Below are 17690 nucleotides of genomic sequence, written 5' to 3'. Positions count from 1 at the left end.
CAATCTGTCACTATCTCTCTCTCTCTATCTCTCTCTATCTCTCTCTATCTCTCTATCTATAGCTCTATCACACTGCAGCAGCACAAAATATAGCACTAGGCCTCTCTATCTCTCTCTATCTCTCTATATCTCTTTCAGTTATATAAAAAATATATAGCACAATCTGTCACTATCTCTCTCTCTATCTCTCTCTCTCTATCTCTCTCTATCTCTCTATCTATAGCTCTATCACACTGCAGCAGCACAAAATATAGCACTAGGCCTCTCTATCTCTCTCTATCTCTCTCTATCTCTCTCTCTATCTAATAACTATCTAATAACTCGCAGCAGCACAAGATGTCACAGGATGTCACAAGATGTCACAAGAATAAGCAATATCTAGGCAGTGATCAGGTAAGTATTTGGATGGGTTCTGGTCAGTATTGGCGGCAGCTGGGCACGGTGACCGCACTGCACGCTATTCCAGACCGGAATGGCGTCTGCAGTGCAGTCACCGTTAGTTTAAACCCCCCTCCTTGGCTGTGATTGGTCCGTCGGTCCGACGGACCAATCACGGCCTTTGGGGGCGGGCGGGGTGAGGTGGGGTGACACCAGTGTCACCCTTACACCCCGCGGTGATTGGTGCTGTACTTTACAGCACCAATCACCTCCGATCCCGTGTCACCGGCGAACGTTATTCGCCGGTGACACAGAAAACGCTGTGAATGGCTGTTCACACTGAACAGCCAATCACAGCGATCGCCGACGGGGGGGCGGCATCGCAGCCCCCCCTAGGCATGCACGGACATGTCTGCTGTCAGGGACAGCAGACATCGTCCCTCTGTCACTGCGTCTCTAGACGCAGTGACAGTTTTAAGCCATGACGTATATATACGTCAAATGTCGTGAAGGGGTTAAACACAATCGCGTTTTTACTTCCGGTGCAGTTGCCTACGTCAACCACATGGTGGGGCTAGAATGTTGGTTTAGAGCTGCCACTCGCTGAGACTACATTTGGTGCGAGCGGCTGTGCAGTCAGTACGGAGGAAGCAGTGATATGGTCACGGCTTTACCAGGTGGGTAATAAAGCAGCACAGAGCAAGACCAGCCACAAGCTAGATTTGTCAGGAAGAGATCACAACGTGGGCACTGGGTCTGGGTCTGCCCCCGGCGCACAGATGGGTCGGTGGTGTGTGGACAGGACACGCAGTCCTTGATGACATGGGAACGGCGGCGTAGCACATATTTCAGGACTCGCTGCATATATGCCTCCCTGGAAGGACCGAGGTTATGTGACAGGAACAACCACCTTGGCAGCATATGTAACCATTTGTGGGGTCAGCAAACAACGAATAGATGCTACACACAGCAACGGAGCACAGTGAGCAAGCGGGTGACACGCCCAGAGCTATTGTAGCCAGCTGGACCCCACGTTCTCTGCCGCCCGGAAGGTCATTTGCAGATACAGATAACCTGTCTGGAGATGACCAAATTACCATCTTATGGACAGGAGACCAAGAGGATAAATGGAAGATTGTTTCCATGCCAAGTGCAAGGTGGACACAGTGCCAGGGTGCCACGCAGGCCCGCCAGGTGGACACAGTGCCAGGGTGCCACGCAGGCCCGCCAGATGGACTCAGTGCCAGGGTGCCACACAGGCCCGCCAGGTGGACACAGTGCCAGGGTGCCACGCAGGCCCGCCAGGTGAACACAGTGCCAGGGTGCCACGCAGGCCCGCCAGATGGACACAGTGCCAGGGTGCCACGCAGGCCCGCCAGGTGGACACAGTGCCACGCAGGCCCGCCAGGTGGACACAGTGCCACGCAGGCCCGCCAGGTGGACGCAGTGCCAGGGTGCCACGCAGGCCCGCCAGGTGGACACAGTGCCAGGGTGCCACGCAGGCCCGCCAGGTGGACACAGTGCCAGGGTGCCACGCAGGCCCGCCAGGTGGACACAGTGCCAGGGTGCCACGCAGGCCCGCCAGGTGGACACAGTGCCACGCAGGCCCGCCAGGTGGACACAGTGCCACGCAGGCCCGCCAGGTGGACACAGTGCCAGGGTGCCACGCAGGCCCGCCAGGTGGACACAGTGCCAGGGTGCCACGCAGGCCCGCCAGGTGGACACAGTGCCAGGGTGCCACGCAGGCCCGCCAGGTGGACACAGTGCCAGGGTGCCACGCAGGCCCGCCAGGTGGACACAGTGCCAGGGTGCCACGCAGGCCCGCCAGGTGGACTCAGTGCCAGGGTGCCACGCAGGCCCATCTTTGGCAGAATCAGCCACTGTAGCTATAGGAGCAATATTAAATGAACAGGTCTGGTGTTAAATGAAATACTATTGCACCTTTAAATCCAGCGGCCTAGATCGCGGCGTCATAGAGATGCTGCACTTAGGACAGTGACCTAAGGTTTCTGCTCCTGACAATTATCTGCAAGAGTCTCACTATAACTACCCCTCCATCGGGCACAGCGCGCTCACACATTAGCGTTTCCCATAGAGGACCGTGCGGCATCACCAGCCAGTAGCTGTTATTAGGGAGACTTGTTACCACAGATAACTGACATTTATATTACACCAGTGATTTCCTATAAGTGCCAGTCACAATTCTTATATTTGCAGCTTAACGTAGACCTGTATGGTTAGTGGCACACTAGTAGGTTGCGGGCGGCCGTGGGGCTCCTACCTGTCTTATGCTCCCGGACGGCAGCGAGATGAGGGCTCTCCAAGGTCCCATACACCACAGGGCTGTGCTCAGGAGCCTGGCTGGGCAGCTGCTGCGATATGAAGTAGAAGAGAGGGTGATGATGAGTGCGAGAACGGGTACAGAGTGCACAGCAGGGGGAGTGATTGGGGGCACAGCACAGATTTAGCATAAGTCACAAATAAAAAAAAGAGAGATATTACAGAGAAATCACCCACAAATACTTTCACAGCATTCTCTGTATGCTGGGCAGAAGAGCTTACACTTGTCTCACAGACGCAAAGCTGTGCTGCCTGACATCAACACACCAGTGTGAAGTCAAACTCAACTTACCTGAAGGCTGAGATATGCCCCTCTCATACTTCCCCCTGTGACCTCCTCCTTCCCTTACCTAAACGTTCTCCCCAATCCATACACCTCTGTGACCTCCTCCTTCCCTTACCTAAACGTTCTCCCCCCGTCCATACACCTGTCTGACCTCCTCCTTCCCTTACCTAAACGTTCACCCCCCCATCCATACACCTCTGTGACATCATCCTTCACTTACCTAAACGTTCTCCCCCCCATCCATACACCTCTGGGACCTCCTCCTTCCCTTCCCTAAACGTTCTCCCCCCGTCCATACACCTGTCTGACCTCCTCCTTCCCTAAACGTTCTCCCCCCGTCCATACACCTGTCTGACCTCCTCCTTCCCTTACCTAAACGTTTTCCCCCCGTCCATACACCTGTCTGACCTCCTCCTTCCCTTACCTAAACGTTCTCCCCCCGTCCATACACCTCTGTGACCTCCTCCTTCCCTTACCTAAACATTCTCCCCCCGTCCATACACCTGTCTGACCTCCTCCTTACCTTACCTAAACATTCTCCCCCCGTCCATACACCTGTCTGACCTCCTCCTTACCTTACCTAAACTTTCTCCCCCCATCCATACACCTCTGTGACCTCCCCCTTCCCTTACCTAAACGTTCTCCCCCCATCCATACACCTGTCTGACCTCCTCCTTCCCTTACCTAAACGTTCTCCCCCCGTCCATACACCTGTCTGACCTCCTCCTTACCTTACCTAAACTTTCTCCCCCCATCCATACACCTCTGTGACCTCCCCCTTCCCTTACCTAAACGTTCTCCCCCCATCCATACACCTGTCTGACCTCCTCCTTCCCTTACCTAAACGTTCTCCCCCCGTCCATACACCTGTCTGACCTCCTCCTTCCCTTACCTAAACGTTCTCCCCCCGTCCATACACCTGTCTGACCTCCTCCTTCCCTTACCTAAACGTTCTCCCCCCGTCCATACACCTGTCTGACCTCCTCCTTCCCTTACCTAAACGTTCTCCCCCCATCCATACACCTGTGACCTCCTTCCCTTACCTAAACGTTCTCCCCCTCATCCATACACCTCTGGGACCTCCTCCTTCCCTTACCTAAACGTTCTTCCCCCATTCATACCTCTGTGACCTCCTCCTTCCCTTACCTAAACGTTCTCCCCCATCCATACACCTGTGACCTCCTTCCCTTACCTAAACGTCCCCCCCCCCCATCCATACACCTGTGTGACCTCCTCCTTCCCTTACCTAAACGTTCTCCCCCCCATCCATACACCTCTGTGACATCATCCTTCCCTTACCTGTGTAGCTTGATGTGACTGACAGGCTGGTGTTACTGACACTTAGTCCCGCCCATACACCTGTGTGACCTCCTCCTTCCCTCACATGTGTAGCTAGATGTGACTGGCAGGCTGGTGTTACTGACTTAGGGCCAGATGCGCTAAGCTTCAAAAGTGATAAAATGGAGAGTGATAAACAGCCAGCCAATCAGTTCCTACCTCCCACCTACCACTACTACACCTGTGTGACCTCATCCTTCACTAACCTGAGGAGGTGTGGCTAGATGTAACTGACAAGCTGATGTTCTTGACACTTAGTCCCGCCCATACACCTGTGTGACCTCATCCTTCCCTTACCTGAGGAGGTGTTGGTGTGGAGCTGGGCCGAAGGTTTGGGGGAGTGGGGTTCCTACTGCCTCCCCCAGACATTATTTCCTCAGTAATATCTTTGCCCCCCTGGTTGGGGTCTCGGATGCGGATCTAGAGGTAAAGGTGGAGGCAGTGGTTAGCTGGAGGGTTATAGAGGCCGGATTACAAAGAAGGTATAGTCAAGTCCTCACCGTCTTCTTCTCCCTCTTGGTGGGTGGTGGGGGCTGCTGTTGCTGCTGCTGAGGCACTATGATAGGTGCTGACTGATACACTGGCTGACTGGGGTAAAACGCACCGCCTGCAACACAACAGCCAGTGCGGTTATTTGGTGCTGCACTAGGAGATACAAAGGTGCAGTTATTACTGTGGTGTGACCATTACTGTGGTTACTAGCTGCTGGCTTCTGTGGTCAATACCAAAACGTATGTATTTGCCCTAAATATAACAGTTCTAGATTCTAGAGGTCCTCTGCAATATCTATGGCCTTTTCATACAGTACATAGCCAAAAGTATGTGGACACCAGGACATTACACCCATATGTACTTATCCAACACCCTGGCTAGTAATATGGAGATGCGGCCACAGTCTCCTCCACATTACAGAGAAGGATTTCTGCTAGATTGCAGAACAAGGCCAAAGGGATTGGCATCCATTCTTGCCTTAAAAACAACAGTGAGAGCACGATCTGCAAACTACGCGTTTCACCACTTTTCTGAGCTTGTGCCGGACGCCTTTGCCATAAGAGCATCAGGGGTAGATTTATGTACCGGCGATCAGGGGAATCTGCGCTATCCCCGTGCGTTATAGCAGGGGATAGCGCTTCCCCTGATCTATCACACCCGCCGAGCGTTTACTCTAACGCCGGCGGTGTGGGGCAGGAGGCATAGCGCAGGGGCGATATTTTGCACTGCGCCCCTGCCTCCTGCCAGATTTATGAACGGTCAGCATCGCTGACCGTTCCGCCGCCTGCAGCTGGCGACTTCGCCAGCTGCAGGCGGCGATGCCCTATACCTACAGCAGGGACAGCGCTGTCCCTGCTGCTGGAGCTGAGCTGCGCTGGAATCTCGCGAGACTAGCGAGATCCCGCGCATGCGCAGTGAGACGGCCGGGGGGGGGGGGGAGGAGACGGCGCATCAGTATTAACTGATGCGCTGTCTCCAGGAGGGACATCGCCGGAGGGGGGAGTTAGCGCTCCCCCACTCCGGCGGCAAGATCTTAATAGATCTTGTCGGTGTCCCCTCCTGCTTCGCCTCACTAATGAGGCGAAGCAGGAACTGTTATAGCGGCGCGATAGGCGCCGCTATAATAAATCTACCCCTCAGTGAGGATGACCAAGTACAACCTATGCGTTTTACCACTTCAAGCTCAGAATGTGAGCACTAAGGGCTGCTGCTATTGCCATAAGTGCATCAGTGAGGATAGACTTCCCAACCAACGCATTTCACCACTTGTTGGATGAGCGGCATCCTACGGTAGCGTCAATGGGCTTTTCAGTACAACCCAGCATTAATGCGTGACTATAGAGATAACAAGGCTGCATGCTAAGCCGAAATGGTCAAACACACAAATGACAAGGGTTGTGACATGTGGTGTACATATATAGTTACAGTGAGGAGTTCATATAATACATTCAAACTACATATATTCTATATAATTAACCATAATCTCTGGAAACTCCTATTATTTTAGAACTTGTCACCAGCGCGTCACAGAGCTGCTGTTATATGGAGGGGCGTGGATGTACGGTGCGTGTGTATGACGTCTTGGAACAGAGCTGCTGTTATATGGAGGAGCGTGGATGTACGGTGTGTGTATGACGTCTGGGAACAGAGCTGCTGTTATATGGAGGGGCGTGGATGTACGGTGCGTGTGTATGACGTCTGGGAACAGAGCTGCTGTTATATGGAGGGGCGTGGATGTACGGTGTGTGTATGACGTCGGGGAACAGAGCTGCTGTTATATGGAGGGGCGTGGATGTACGGTGTGTGTATGACGTCTGGGAACAGAGCTGCTGTTATATGGAGGGGCGTGGATGTACGGTGTGTGTGTGTATGACGTCTGGGAACAGAGCTGCTGTTATATGGAGGGTCATGGATGTACGGTGTGTGTGTATGACGTCAGGGAACAGAGCTGCTGTTATATGGAGGGGCGTGGATGTACGGTGCGTGTATGACGTCGGGGAACAGAGCTGCTGTTATATGGAGGGGCGTGGATGTACGGTGTGTGTGTATATGATATCAGGGAACAGAGCTGCTGTTATATGGAGGGGCGTGGATGGACGGTGTGTGTATGACGTCAGGGAACAGAGCTGCTGTTATATGGAGGGGCGTGGATGTACGGTGTGTGTATGACGCCAGGGAACAGAGCTGCTGTTATATGGAGGGGCATGGATGTACGGTGTGTGTGTGTGTATGACATCGTGGAACAGAGCTGCTGTTATATGGAGTAGCGTGGATGTACGGTGTGTGTGTGTATGACATCGTGGAACAGAGCTGCTGTTATACGGAGGGGCGTGGATGTACGGTGTGTGTATGACTTCGGGCAACAGATCTGCTGTTATATGGAGGGGTGTGGATGTACGGTGTGTGTATGACGTCGGGGAACAGAGCTGCTGTTATACGGAGGGGCGTGGATGTACTGTGTGTATGACGTCGGGGAACAGAGCTGCTGTTATATGGAGGGGCGTGGATGTACGGTGTGTGTATGACATCGGGGAACAGAGCTGCTGTTATATGGAGGGGCGTGGATGTACGGTGTATGTGTGTATAACGTCTGGGAACAGAGCTGCTGTTATATGGAGGGGCGTGGATGTACGGTGTGTGTATGACATCGGGGAACAGAGCTGCTGTTATATGGAGGGGCGTGGATGTACGGTGTATGTATGACGTCTGGGAACAGAGCTGCTGTTATATGGAGGGAAGTGGATGATCGGTGTGTGAATGACGTCAGGGAACAGTGCTGCTGTTATATGGAGGGGCGTGGATGTACGGTGTATGTATGACATCTGGGAACAGAGCTGCTGTTATATGGAGGGGCGTGGATGTACGGTGTGTATATATGATATCAGGGAACAGAGCTGCTGTTATATGGAGGGGCGTGGATGTACGGTGTGTGTATGACATCGGGGAACAGAGCTGCTGTTATATGGAGGGGCGTGGATGTACGGTGTATGTATGACGTCTGGGAACAGAGCTGCTGTTATATGGAGGGAAGTGGATGATCGGTGTGTGAATGACGTCAGGGAACAGTGCTGCTGTTATATGGAGGGGCGTGGATGTACGGTGTATGTGTAGGACGTCGGGGAACAGAGCTGCTGTTATATGGAGGGGCGTGGATGTACGGTGTATGTGTATGACATCAGGGAACAGAGCTGCTGTTATATGGAGGGGCGTGGATGTACGGTGTGTATATAGGATATCAGGGAACAGAGCTGCTGTTATATGGAGGGGCGTGGATGTACGGTGTATGTGTATGACATCAGGGAACAGAGCTGCTGTTATATGGAGGGGCGTGGATGTACGGTGTGTGTATGACATCATGGAACAGAGGTGAATAGTAGAATTGGTCATCCCATATAATAAAAGACTGTGATTGGCCCAACCTTCCATGTTGTCAGAGGGGACTGCTGGAGATGTGCACTTACCATACGGAGAAGAGAAGTCCCCTGGCCCAGGGCCGGGATAGAATGGACTAGGCCCCGGAGGCTGCACTTGATACTGCTGCGGAGGTCCCACATAAGGGGGCGTGCTGTGTCGGTACTGGGGAGAAGAGTAGGACGTTAGCACCACAGTGGATGGAGCTGAAGAGGATGAGGAAGAAGTGTCCTGGTACCTGGGGGATGCAGTACTGAGGACCCTGCGGCATTGCATATGGCATTGGCAGATGGTTGACCATCATGATGTGCTGGTTGGTCTGGTAGACAGCAGTGGGAGTCTGGGCACCTGCTCGGATGGAGGGGTTACTGTTCTGTATGGCTGCACGTGGCGGCTGGATCTGGGACCTCGGGAAAAACTGCACAACGAGAAGGAGAGGGGAGACACATGAGGAACAGCAGCCCCCATCCCAGTGATCGTGCCAAAAGGTACAGAGTAAGTGATCTAGTGCCTGGCATCAGGGATCTAGTGTGCATACCACAGGTGATCTACAGCATGAGGTCAGTGATCTAGTGTGCATACATAGGTGATCTACAGCAGGAGGTCAGTGATCTAGTGTGCATACATAGGTGATCTACAGCAGGAGGTCAGTGATCTAGTGTGCATACATAGGTGATCTACAGCAGGAGGTCAGTGATCTAGTGTGCATACACAGGTGATCTACAGCAGGAGGTCAGTGATCTAGTGTGCATACATAGGTGATCTACAGCAGGAGGTCAGTGATCTAGTGTGCATACACAGGTGATCTACAGCAGGAGGTCAGTGATCTAGTGTGCATACATAGGTGATCTACAGCAGGATGCCAGTGATCTAGTGTGCATACACAGGTGATCTACAGCAGGAGGTCAGTGATCTAGTGTGCATACATAGGTGATCTACAGCAGGAGGTCAGTGATCTAGTGTGCATACATAGGTGATCTACAGCAGGATGCCAGTGATCTAGTGTGCATACATAGGTGATCTACAGCAGGATGCCAGTGATCTAGTGTGCATACATAGGTGATCTACAGCAGGATGCCAGTGATCTAGTGTGCATACATAGGTGATCTACAGCAGGAGGTCAGTGATCTAGTGTGCATACATAGGTGATCTACAGCAGGAGGTCAGTGATCTAGTGTGCATACATAGGTGATCTACAGCAGGAGGTCAGTGATCTAGTGTGCATACATAGGTGATCTACAGCAGGATGCCAGTGATCTAGTGTGCATACACAGGTGATCTACAGCAGGAGGTCAGTGATCTAGTGTGCATACATAGGTGATCTACAGCAGGAGGTCAGTGATCTAGTGTGCATACATAGGTGATCTACAGCAGGAGGTCAGTGATCTAGTGTGCATACATAGGTGATCTACAGCAGGAGGTCAGTGATCTAGTGTGCATACATAGGTGATCTACAGCAGGATGCCAGTGATCTAGTGTGCATACATAGGTGATCTACAGCAGGAGGTCAGTGATCTAGTGTGCATACATAGGTGATCTACAGCAGGAGGTCAGTGATCTAGTGTGCATACATAGGTGATCTACAGCAGGAGGTCAGTGATCTAGTGTGCATACATAGGTGATCTACAGCAGGATGCCAGTGATCTAGTGTGCATACATAGGTGATCTACAGCAGGATGCCAGTGATCTAGTGTGCATACACAGGTGATCTACAGCAGGAGGTCAGTGATCTAGTGTGCATACATAGGTGATCTACAGCAGGAGGTCAGTGATCTAGTGTGCATACATAGGTGATCTACAGCAGGATGCCAGTGATCTAGTGTGCATACACCGGTGATCTACAGCAGGATGCCAGTGATCTAGTGTGCATACATAGGTGATCTACAGCAGGATGCCAGTGATCTAGTGTGCATACATAGGTGATCTACAGCAGGATGCCAGTGATCTAGTGTGCATACATAGGTGATCTACAGCAGGATGCCAGTGATCTAGTGTGCATACATAGGTGATCTACAGCAGGATGCCAGTGATCTAGTGTGCATACACAGGTGATCTACAGCAGGATGCCAGTGATCTAGTGTGCATACATAGGTGATCTACAGCATGATGACAGTGATCTAGTAGGCATACATAGGTGATCTACAGCAGGATGCCAGTGATCTAGTGTGCATACATAGGTGATCCACAGCATAAGGTCAGTGATCTAGTGTGCATACATAGGTGATCTACAGCATGAGGTCAGTGATCTAGTGTGCCAATCTTGTGCATACCATAAGTGATCTAGTGTGTCGATGGTGTGATTACCTTAAGTGATCTAGTCTGTGGATTGTGTGCATACATAGGTGATCTACAACATGTCGTCAGTAATCTAGTGTGCCGATGGCATGCATACATAAGTGATCTAGTCCATAACTGAGTGTGCATGAAGTGATCCACTGCCGACAGGTTGCATATGGTAAAGGTGCCCACACACTAGAACGATTTTTTGGCCGATTTCCGATAAATCGGCCGATTTTGGTCCGATGCACGCTCCCGTGGATCTTTAGCTGAATCTTCTGATTTTACGTGCTGCACAAAAGATCAGAAGATTTAACAAAAGATCCATAGGAACGCACACGGGATCTTAAGAAAAATCTTTGGTAAAGATGTGCGCTGGCCTGAAATCTTTTGTCCAGGACTGAAAAAAGATTTCAAGGCTAATTTATGCGCACATCTTACGATCGCAGATCTTTCTAGTGTGTGGGCACCTTAAGTGATCTTGTAAGCGCAAGGACGCACAATGTGATGTTAGTGATCTACTGTGCAGATAGCATGCAGCAAGTGATCTATTGTGTAATCATCCCTGGTCACCGCAGCGGATCACCGAGGAATGTCCCTAGCCTTACAGCCTGAGGTAATCATCCCTGGTCACCGCAGCGGATCACCGAGGAATGTCCCTAGCCTTACAGCCTGAGGTAATCATCCCTGGTCACCGCAGCGGATCACCGAGGAATGTCCCTAGCCTTACAGCCTGAGGTAATCATCCCTGGTCACTGCAGCGGATCACAGAGGAATGTACCTAGCCTTACAGCCTGAGATAATCATCCCTGGTCACCGCAGCGGATCACAGAGGTATGTCCCTAGCCTTACAGCCTGAGAATCATCCCTGGTCACCGCAGCGGATCACCGAGGTATGTAACTAGCCTTACAGCCTGAGATAATCATCCCTGGTCACTGCAGCGGATCACCGAGGTATGTCCCTAGCCTTACAGCCTGAGGTAATCATCCCTGGTCACCGCAGCGGATCACCGAGGTATGTCCCTAGCCTTACAGCCTGAGATAATCATCCCTGGTCACCGCAGCGGATCACAGAGGTATGTCCCTAGCCTTACAGCCTGAGATAATCATCCCTGGTCACCGCAGCGGATCACCGAGGAATGTCCCTAGCCTTACAGCCTGAGGTAATCATCCCTGGTCACCGCAGCGGATCACAGAGGAATGTCCCTAGCCTTACAGCCTGAGATAATCATCCCTGGTCACCGCAGCGGATCACAGAGGAATGTCCCTAGCCTTACAGCCTGAGATAATCATCCCTGGTCACCGCAGCGGATCACCGAGGAATGTCCCTAGCTTTACAGCCTGAGGTAATCATCCCTGGTCACTGCAGCGGATCACAGAGGAAGGTCCCTAGCCTTACAGCCTGAGGTAATCATCCCTGGTCACTGCAGCGGATCACTGAGGAAGGTCCCTAGCCTTACAGCCGGAGGTAATCATCCCTGGTCACCACAGCGGATCACAGAGGAATGTACCTAGCCTTGCAGCCTGAGGTTATCATCCCTGGTCACTGCAGCGGATCACTGAGGAATGTCCCTAGCCTTACAGCCTGAGGTAATCATCCCTGGTCACCGCAGCGGATCACTGAGGTATGTATCTAGCCTTACAGCCTGAGGTAATCATCCCTGGTCACCGCAGCGGATCACTGAGGTATGTAACTAGCCTTACAGCCTGAGGTAATCATCCCTGGTCACCGCAGCGGATCACTGAGGAAGGTCCCTAGCCTTACAGCCTGAGATAATCATCCCTGGTCACTGCAGCGGATCACCGAGGAATGTACCTAGCCTTACAGCCTGAGGTAATCATCCCTGGTCACTGCAGCGGATCACTGAGGTATGTAACTAGCCTTACAGCCTGAGGTAATCATCCCTGGTCACCGCAGCGGATCACAGAGGTATGTAACTAGCCTTACAGCCTGAGGTAATCATCCCTGGTCACTGCAGCGGATCACTGAGGAAGGTCCCTAGCCTTACAGCCGGAGGTAATCATCCCTGGTCACCACAGCGGATCACAGAGGAATGTACCTAGCCTTGCAGCCTGAGGTTATCATCCCTGGTCACTGCAGCGGATCACTGAGGAATGTCCCTAGCCTTACAGCCTGAGGTAATCATCCCTGGTCACCGCAGCGGATCACTGAGGTATGTATCTAGCCTTACAGCCTGAGGTAATCATCCCTGGTCACCGCAGCGGATCACTGAGGTATGTAACTAGCCTTACAGCCTGAGGTAATCATCCCTGGTCACCGCAGCGGATCACCGAGGAAGGTCCCTAGCCTTACAGCCTGAGGTAATCATCCCTGGTCACCGCAGCGGATCACTGAGGTATGTATCTAGCCTTACAGCCGGAGATAATCATCCCTGGGCTGGTGTCCCCAATATCTACACCCTACACATCCCTCCATCCATACAAGGTTGGTCTCTCTGCTAGAGGTGACTGATGGGCTCCTGTCCCCAATACCTACACCCGACACGTCCTCTATGCTAACAATGAGTGACCAGCTGGCCTCCTATACACCCTCAGCTTCATATATAACCTAGAAGGAGGGGAACACATGATCATTGAGGAGACATCGCTTAGGAATGTGGCAGTTACCTGAATCGGTCTGAATCCTCCCTTGAATGAATGAAAGCAGCAGAGACAGGGGAAGTGAATGGAACATTACACAAACATCAGTATAACAATATAAGCACATTTCTCCAAACTGCACCCACTGTCCCTTAATGCTAATCCCCTCAGGTCAGGACATGACATCCCATACCAGTGACATAACAGAAGAGAGCGGGCTGGGGACAAGGACAGAGATACCATGAAATGACACAGACAGGGAATACATCATACAGTGGAACATCAGATGTGTAACATGTATATGAACACGCAACGTCTACACGACATCTCTGAGACAGTGTCACATGTCATATGCTCCGGGTGATCATCTGTCTGCTGCACAAGTCTCAGCAGACCCATGTGGTATATAGAAACACATTAATACACCATCACCACACACATACAGCGATGTAGGTGGTGATACCCAGTGCCCATCAGACAGGTGGGTGTGACCGTAATACACACACGCTGATCACCGAGTCCTAGGCTTAGACTACGGAGACACACTGGCGTGATCTGATTGCCGGGGGCACGGACTGGGCAGCAGCAGGCACCCGGAGACTGGCATCACCTATACTCTGGAATGTGCGACTGAGACTATGCCAATACATGAAGACAGAACACGCAATCTGAGAACATGTGAAGCAGACATGTAATTCCTACACGGAGCTATATTACTACATTAACACTAAGCCTGAGACATCAATGTTATCTGATTCCAGCCAAACTCCAACCGAGGTAGGTACAGGGCTACACTACCAGCAGGGGGCAGGACAGTGATAGGACAGTGCAGCAGTGACAGGTGAGGTAGGTACGGGGCTACACTACCAGCAGGGGGCAGGACAGTGATAGGACAGTGCAGCAGTGACAGGTGAGGTAGGTACGGGGCTACACTACCAGCAGGGGGCAGGACAGTGATAGGACAGTGCAGCAGTGACAGGTGAGGTAGGTACGGGGCTACACTACCAGCAGGGGGCAGGACAGTGATATCCCCGGTGTGATAGGACAGTGCAGCAGTGACAGGTGAGGTAGGTACGAGGCTACACTACCAGCAGGGGGCAGGACAGTGATATCCCCGGTGTGATAGGACAGTGCAGCAGTGACAGGTGAGGTAGGTACGAGGCTACACTACCAGCAGGGGGCAGGACAGTGATATCCCCGGTGTGATAGGACAGTGCAGCAGTGACAGGTGAGGTAGGTACGGGGCTACACTACCAGCAGGGGGCAGGACAGCGATATCCCCGGTGTGATAGGACAGTGCAGCAGTGACAGGTGAGGTAGGTAGGGGGCTACACTACCAGCAGGGGGCAGGACAGTGATATCCCCGGTGTGATAGGACAATGCAGCAGTGACAGGTGAGGTAGGTACGGGGCTACACTACCAGCAGGGGGCAGGACAGTGATATCCCCGGTGTGATAGGACAGTGCAGCAGTGACAGGTGAGGTAGGTACAGGGCTACACTACCAGCAGGGGGCAGGACAGCGATATCCCCGGTGTTATAGGACAGTGCAGCAGTGACAGGTGAGGTAGGTACGGGGCTACACTACCAGCAGGGGGCAGGACAGCGATATCCCCGGTGTGATAGGACAGTGCAGCAGTGACAGGTGAGGTAGGTACAGGGCTACACTACCAGCAGGGGGCAGGACAGTGATATCCCCGGTGTGATAGGACAATACAGCAGTGACAGGTGAGGTAGGTACAGGGCTACACTACCAGCAGGGGGCAGGACAGTGATATCCCCGGTGTGATAGGACAGTGCAGCAGTGACAGGTGAGGTAGGTACAGGGCTACACTACCAGAAGGGGGCAGGACAGTGATATCCCCGGTGTGATAGGACAATACAGCAGTGACAGGTGAGGTAGGTACAGGGCTACACTACCAGCAGGGGGCAGGACAGTGATATCCCCGGTGTGATAGGACAGTGCAGCAGTGACAGGTGAGGTAGGTACAGGGCTACACTACCAGCAGGGGGCAGGACAGTGATATCCCCGGTGTGATAGGACAGTGCAGCAGTGACAGGTGAGGTAGGTACGGGGCTACACTACCAGCAGGGGGCAGGACAGTGATAGGACAGTGCAGCAGTGACAGGTGAGGTAGGTACGGGGCTACACTACCAGCAGGGGGCAGGACAGCGATATCCCCGGTGTGATAGGACAGTGCAGCAGTGACAGGTGAGGTAGGTACGGGGCTACACTACCAGCAGGGGGCAGGACAGCGATATCCCCGGTGTGATAGGACAATGCAGCAGTGACAGGTGAGGTAGGTACGGGGCTACACTACCAGCAGGGAGCAGGACAGCGATATCCCCGGTGTGATAGGACAGTGCAGCAGTGACAGGTGAGGTAGGTACGAGGCTACACTACCAGCAGGGGGCAGGACAGCGATAGGACAGTGCAGCAGTGACAGGTGAGGTAGGTACGGGGCTACACTACCAGCAGGGGGCAGGACAGCGATATCCCCGGTGTGATAGGACAGTGCAGCAGTGACAGGTGAGGTAGGTACGAGGCTACACTACCAGCAGGGGACAGGACAGCGATATCCCCGGTGTGATAGGACAATGCAGCAGTGACAGGTGAGGTAGGTACAGGGCTACACTACCAGCAGGGGGCAGGACAGCGCTATCCCCGGTGTGATAGGACAATGCAGCAGTGACAGGTGAGGTAGGTACGGGGCTACACTACCAGCAGGGGGCAGGACAGCGCTATCCCCGGTGTGATAGGACAATGCAGCAGTGACAGGTGAGGTAGGTACAGGGCTACACTACCAGCAGGGGGCAGGACAGCGATATCCCCGGTGTGATAGGACAATGCAGCAGTGACAGGTGAGGTAGGTACAGGGCTACACTACCAGCAGGGGGCAGGACAGTGATATCCCCGGTGTGATAGGACAGTGCAGCAGTGACAGGTGAGGTAGGTACAGGGCTACACTACCAGCAGGGGGCAGGACAGCGCTATCCCCGGTGTGATAGGACAGTGCAGCAGTGACAGGTGAGGTAGGTACAGGGCTACACTACCAGCAGGGGGCAGGACAGCGATATCCCCGGTGTGATAGGACAGTGCAGCAGTGACAGGTGAGGTAGGTACAGGGCTACACTACCAGCAGGGGGCAGGACAGTGATATCCCCGGTGTGATAGGACAGTGCAGCAGTGACAGGTGAGGTAGGTACGGGGCTACACTACCAGCAGGGGGCAGGACAGTGATATCCCTGGTGTGATAGGACAATGCAGCAGTGACAGGTGAGGTAGGTACGGGGCTACACTACCAGCAGGGGGCAGGACAGCGATATCCCCGGTGTGATAGGACAGTGCAGCAGTGACAGGTGAGGTAGGTACAGGGCTACACTACCAGCAGGGGGCAGGACAGCGATAGGACAGTGCAGCAGTGACAGGTGAGGTAGGTACGGGGCTACACTACCAGCAGGGGGCAGGACAGTGATATCCCGGTGTGATAGGACAATGCAGCAGTGACAGGTGAGGTAGGTACAGGGCTACACTACCAGCAGGGGGCAGGACAGCGATATCCCCAGTGTGATAGGACAGTGCAGCAGTGACAGGTGAGGTAGGTACAGGGCTACACTACCAGCAGGGGGCAGGACAGTGATATCCCCGGTGTGATAGGACAATGCAGCAGTGACAGGTGAAGTAGGTACGGGGCTACACTACCAGCAGGGGGCAGGACAGCGATATCCCCGGTGTGATAGGACAATGCAGCAGTGACAGGTGAGGTAGGTACAGGGCTACACTACCAGCAGGGGACAGGACAGCGATATCCCCGGTGTGATAGGACAGTGCAGCAGTGACAGGTGAGGTAGGTACAGGGCTACACTACCAGCAGGGGGCAGGACAGTGATATCCCCGGTGTGATAGGACAATGCAGCAGTGACAGGTGAGGTAGGTACAGGGCTACACTACCAGCAGGGAGCAGGACAGCGATATCCCCGGTGTGATAGGACAGTGCAGCAGTGACAGGTGAGGTAGGTACAGGGCTACACTACCAGCAGGGAGCAGGACAGCGATATCCCCGGTGTGATAGGACAATGCAGCAGTGACAGGTGAGGTAGGTACAGGGCTACACTATCAGCAGGGGGCAGGACAGTGATATCCCCGGTGTGATAGGACAGTGCAGCAGTGACAGGTGAGGTAGGTACGGGGCTACACTACCAGCAGGGGGCAGGACAGTGATATCCCCGGTGTGATAGGACAGTGCAGCAGTGACAGGTGAGGTAGGTACTGGGCTACACTACCAGCAGGGGGCAGGACAGCGATAGGACAGTGCAGCAGTGACAGGTGAGGTAGGTACAGGGCTGCACTACCAGCAGGGGGCAGGACAGCGATATCCCCGGTGTGATAGGACAGTGCAGCAGTGACAGGTGAGGTAGGTACGGGGCTACACTACCAGCAGGGGGCAGGACATCGCTATCCCCGGTGTGATAGGACAATGCAGCAGTGACAGGTGGGGTAGGTACAGAGCTACACTACCAGAAGGGGGCAGGACAGTGATATCCCCGGTGTGATAGGACAGTGCAGCA

General features: G+C 53.3%; 1 protein-coding gene across 1 annotated transcript in view; it reads right to left on the bottom strand.

The window, feature by feature from the left end:
- Nucleotides 1-17690, bottom strand: part of EIF4G3 (eukaryotic translation initiation factor 4 gamma 3) — a 99498-nt gene that overhangs the window by 40489 nt on the left and 41319 nt on the right. Inside the window, exons 6-11 of the mRNA XM_083162366.1 lie at nucleotides 13151-13171; nucleotides 8484-8663; nucleotides 8296-8410; nucleotides 4843-4949; nucleotides 4640-4762; nucleotides 2660-2750 (exon numbers count right to left, since the gene is read on the bottom strand). Of these exons, the coding sequence (XP_083018492.1) occupies nucleotides 2660-2750; nucleotides 4640-4762; nucleotides 4843-4949; nucleotides 8296-8410; nucleotides 8484-8663; nucleotides 13151-13171 (637 nt within the window). The remainder of the gene's footprint in view (nucleotides 1-2659; nucleotides 2751-4639; nucleotides 4763-4842; nucleotides 4950-8295; nucleotides 8411-8483; nucleotides 8664-13150; nucleotides 13172-17690) is intronic.

This window comes from Crinia signifera, chromosome 19 (assembly GCF_055691185.1).
Source record: "Crinia signifera chromosome 19, ASM5569118v1, whole genome shotgun sequence".
NCBI lineage: Eukaryota > Metazoa > Chordata > Amphibia > Anura > Myobatrachidae > Crinia > Crinia signifera.
The sequence above is the reverse complement of the archived record's forward strand: the minus strand, read 5'-3'. Positions and strand labels throughout refer to the sequence as shown.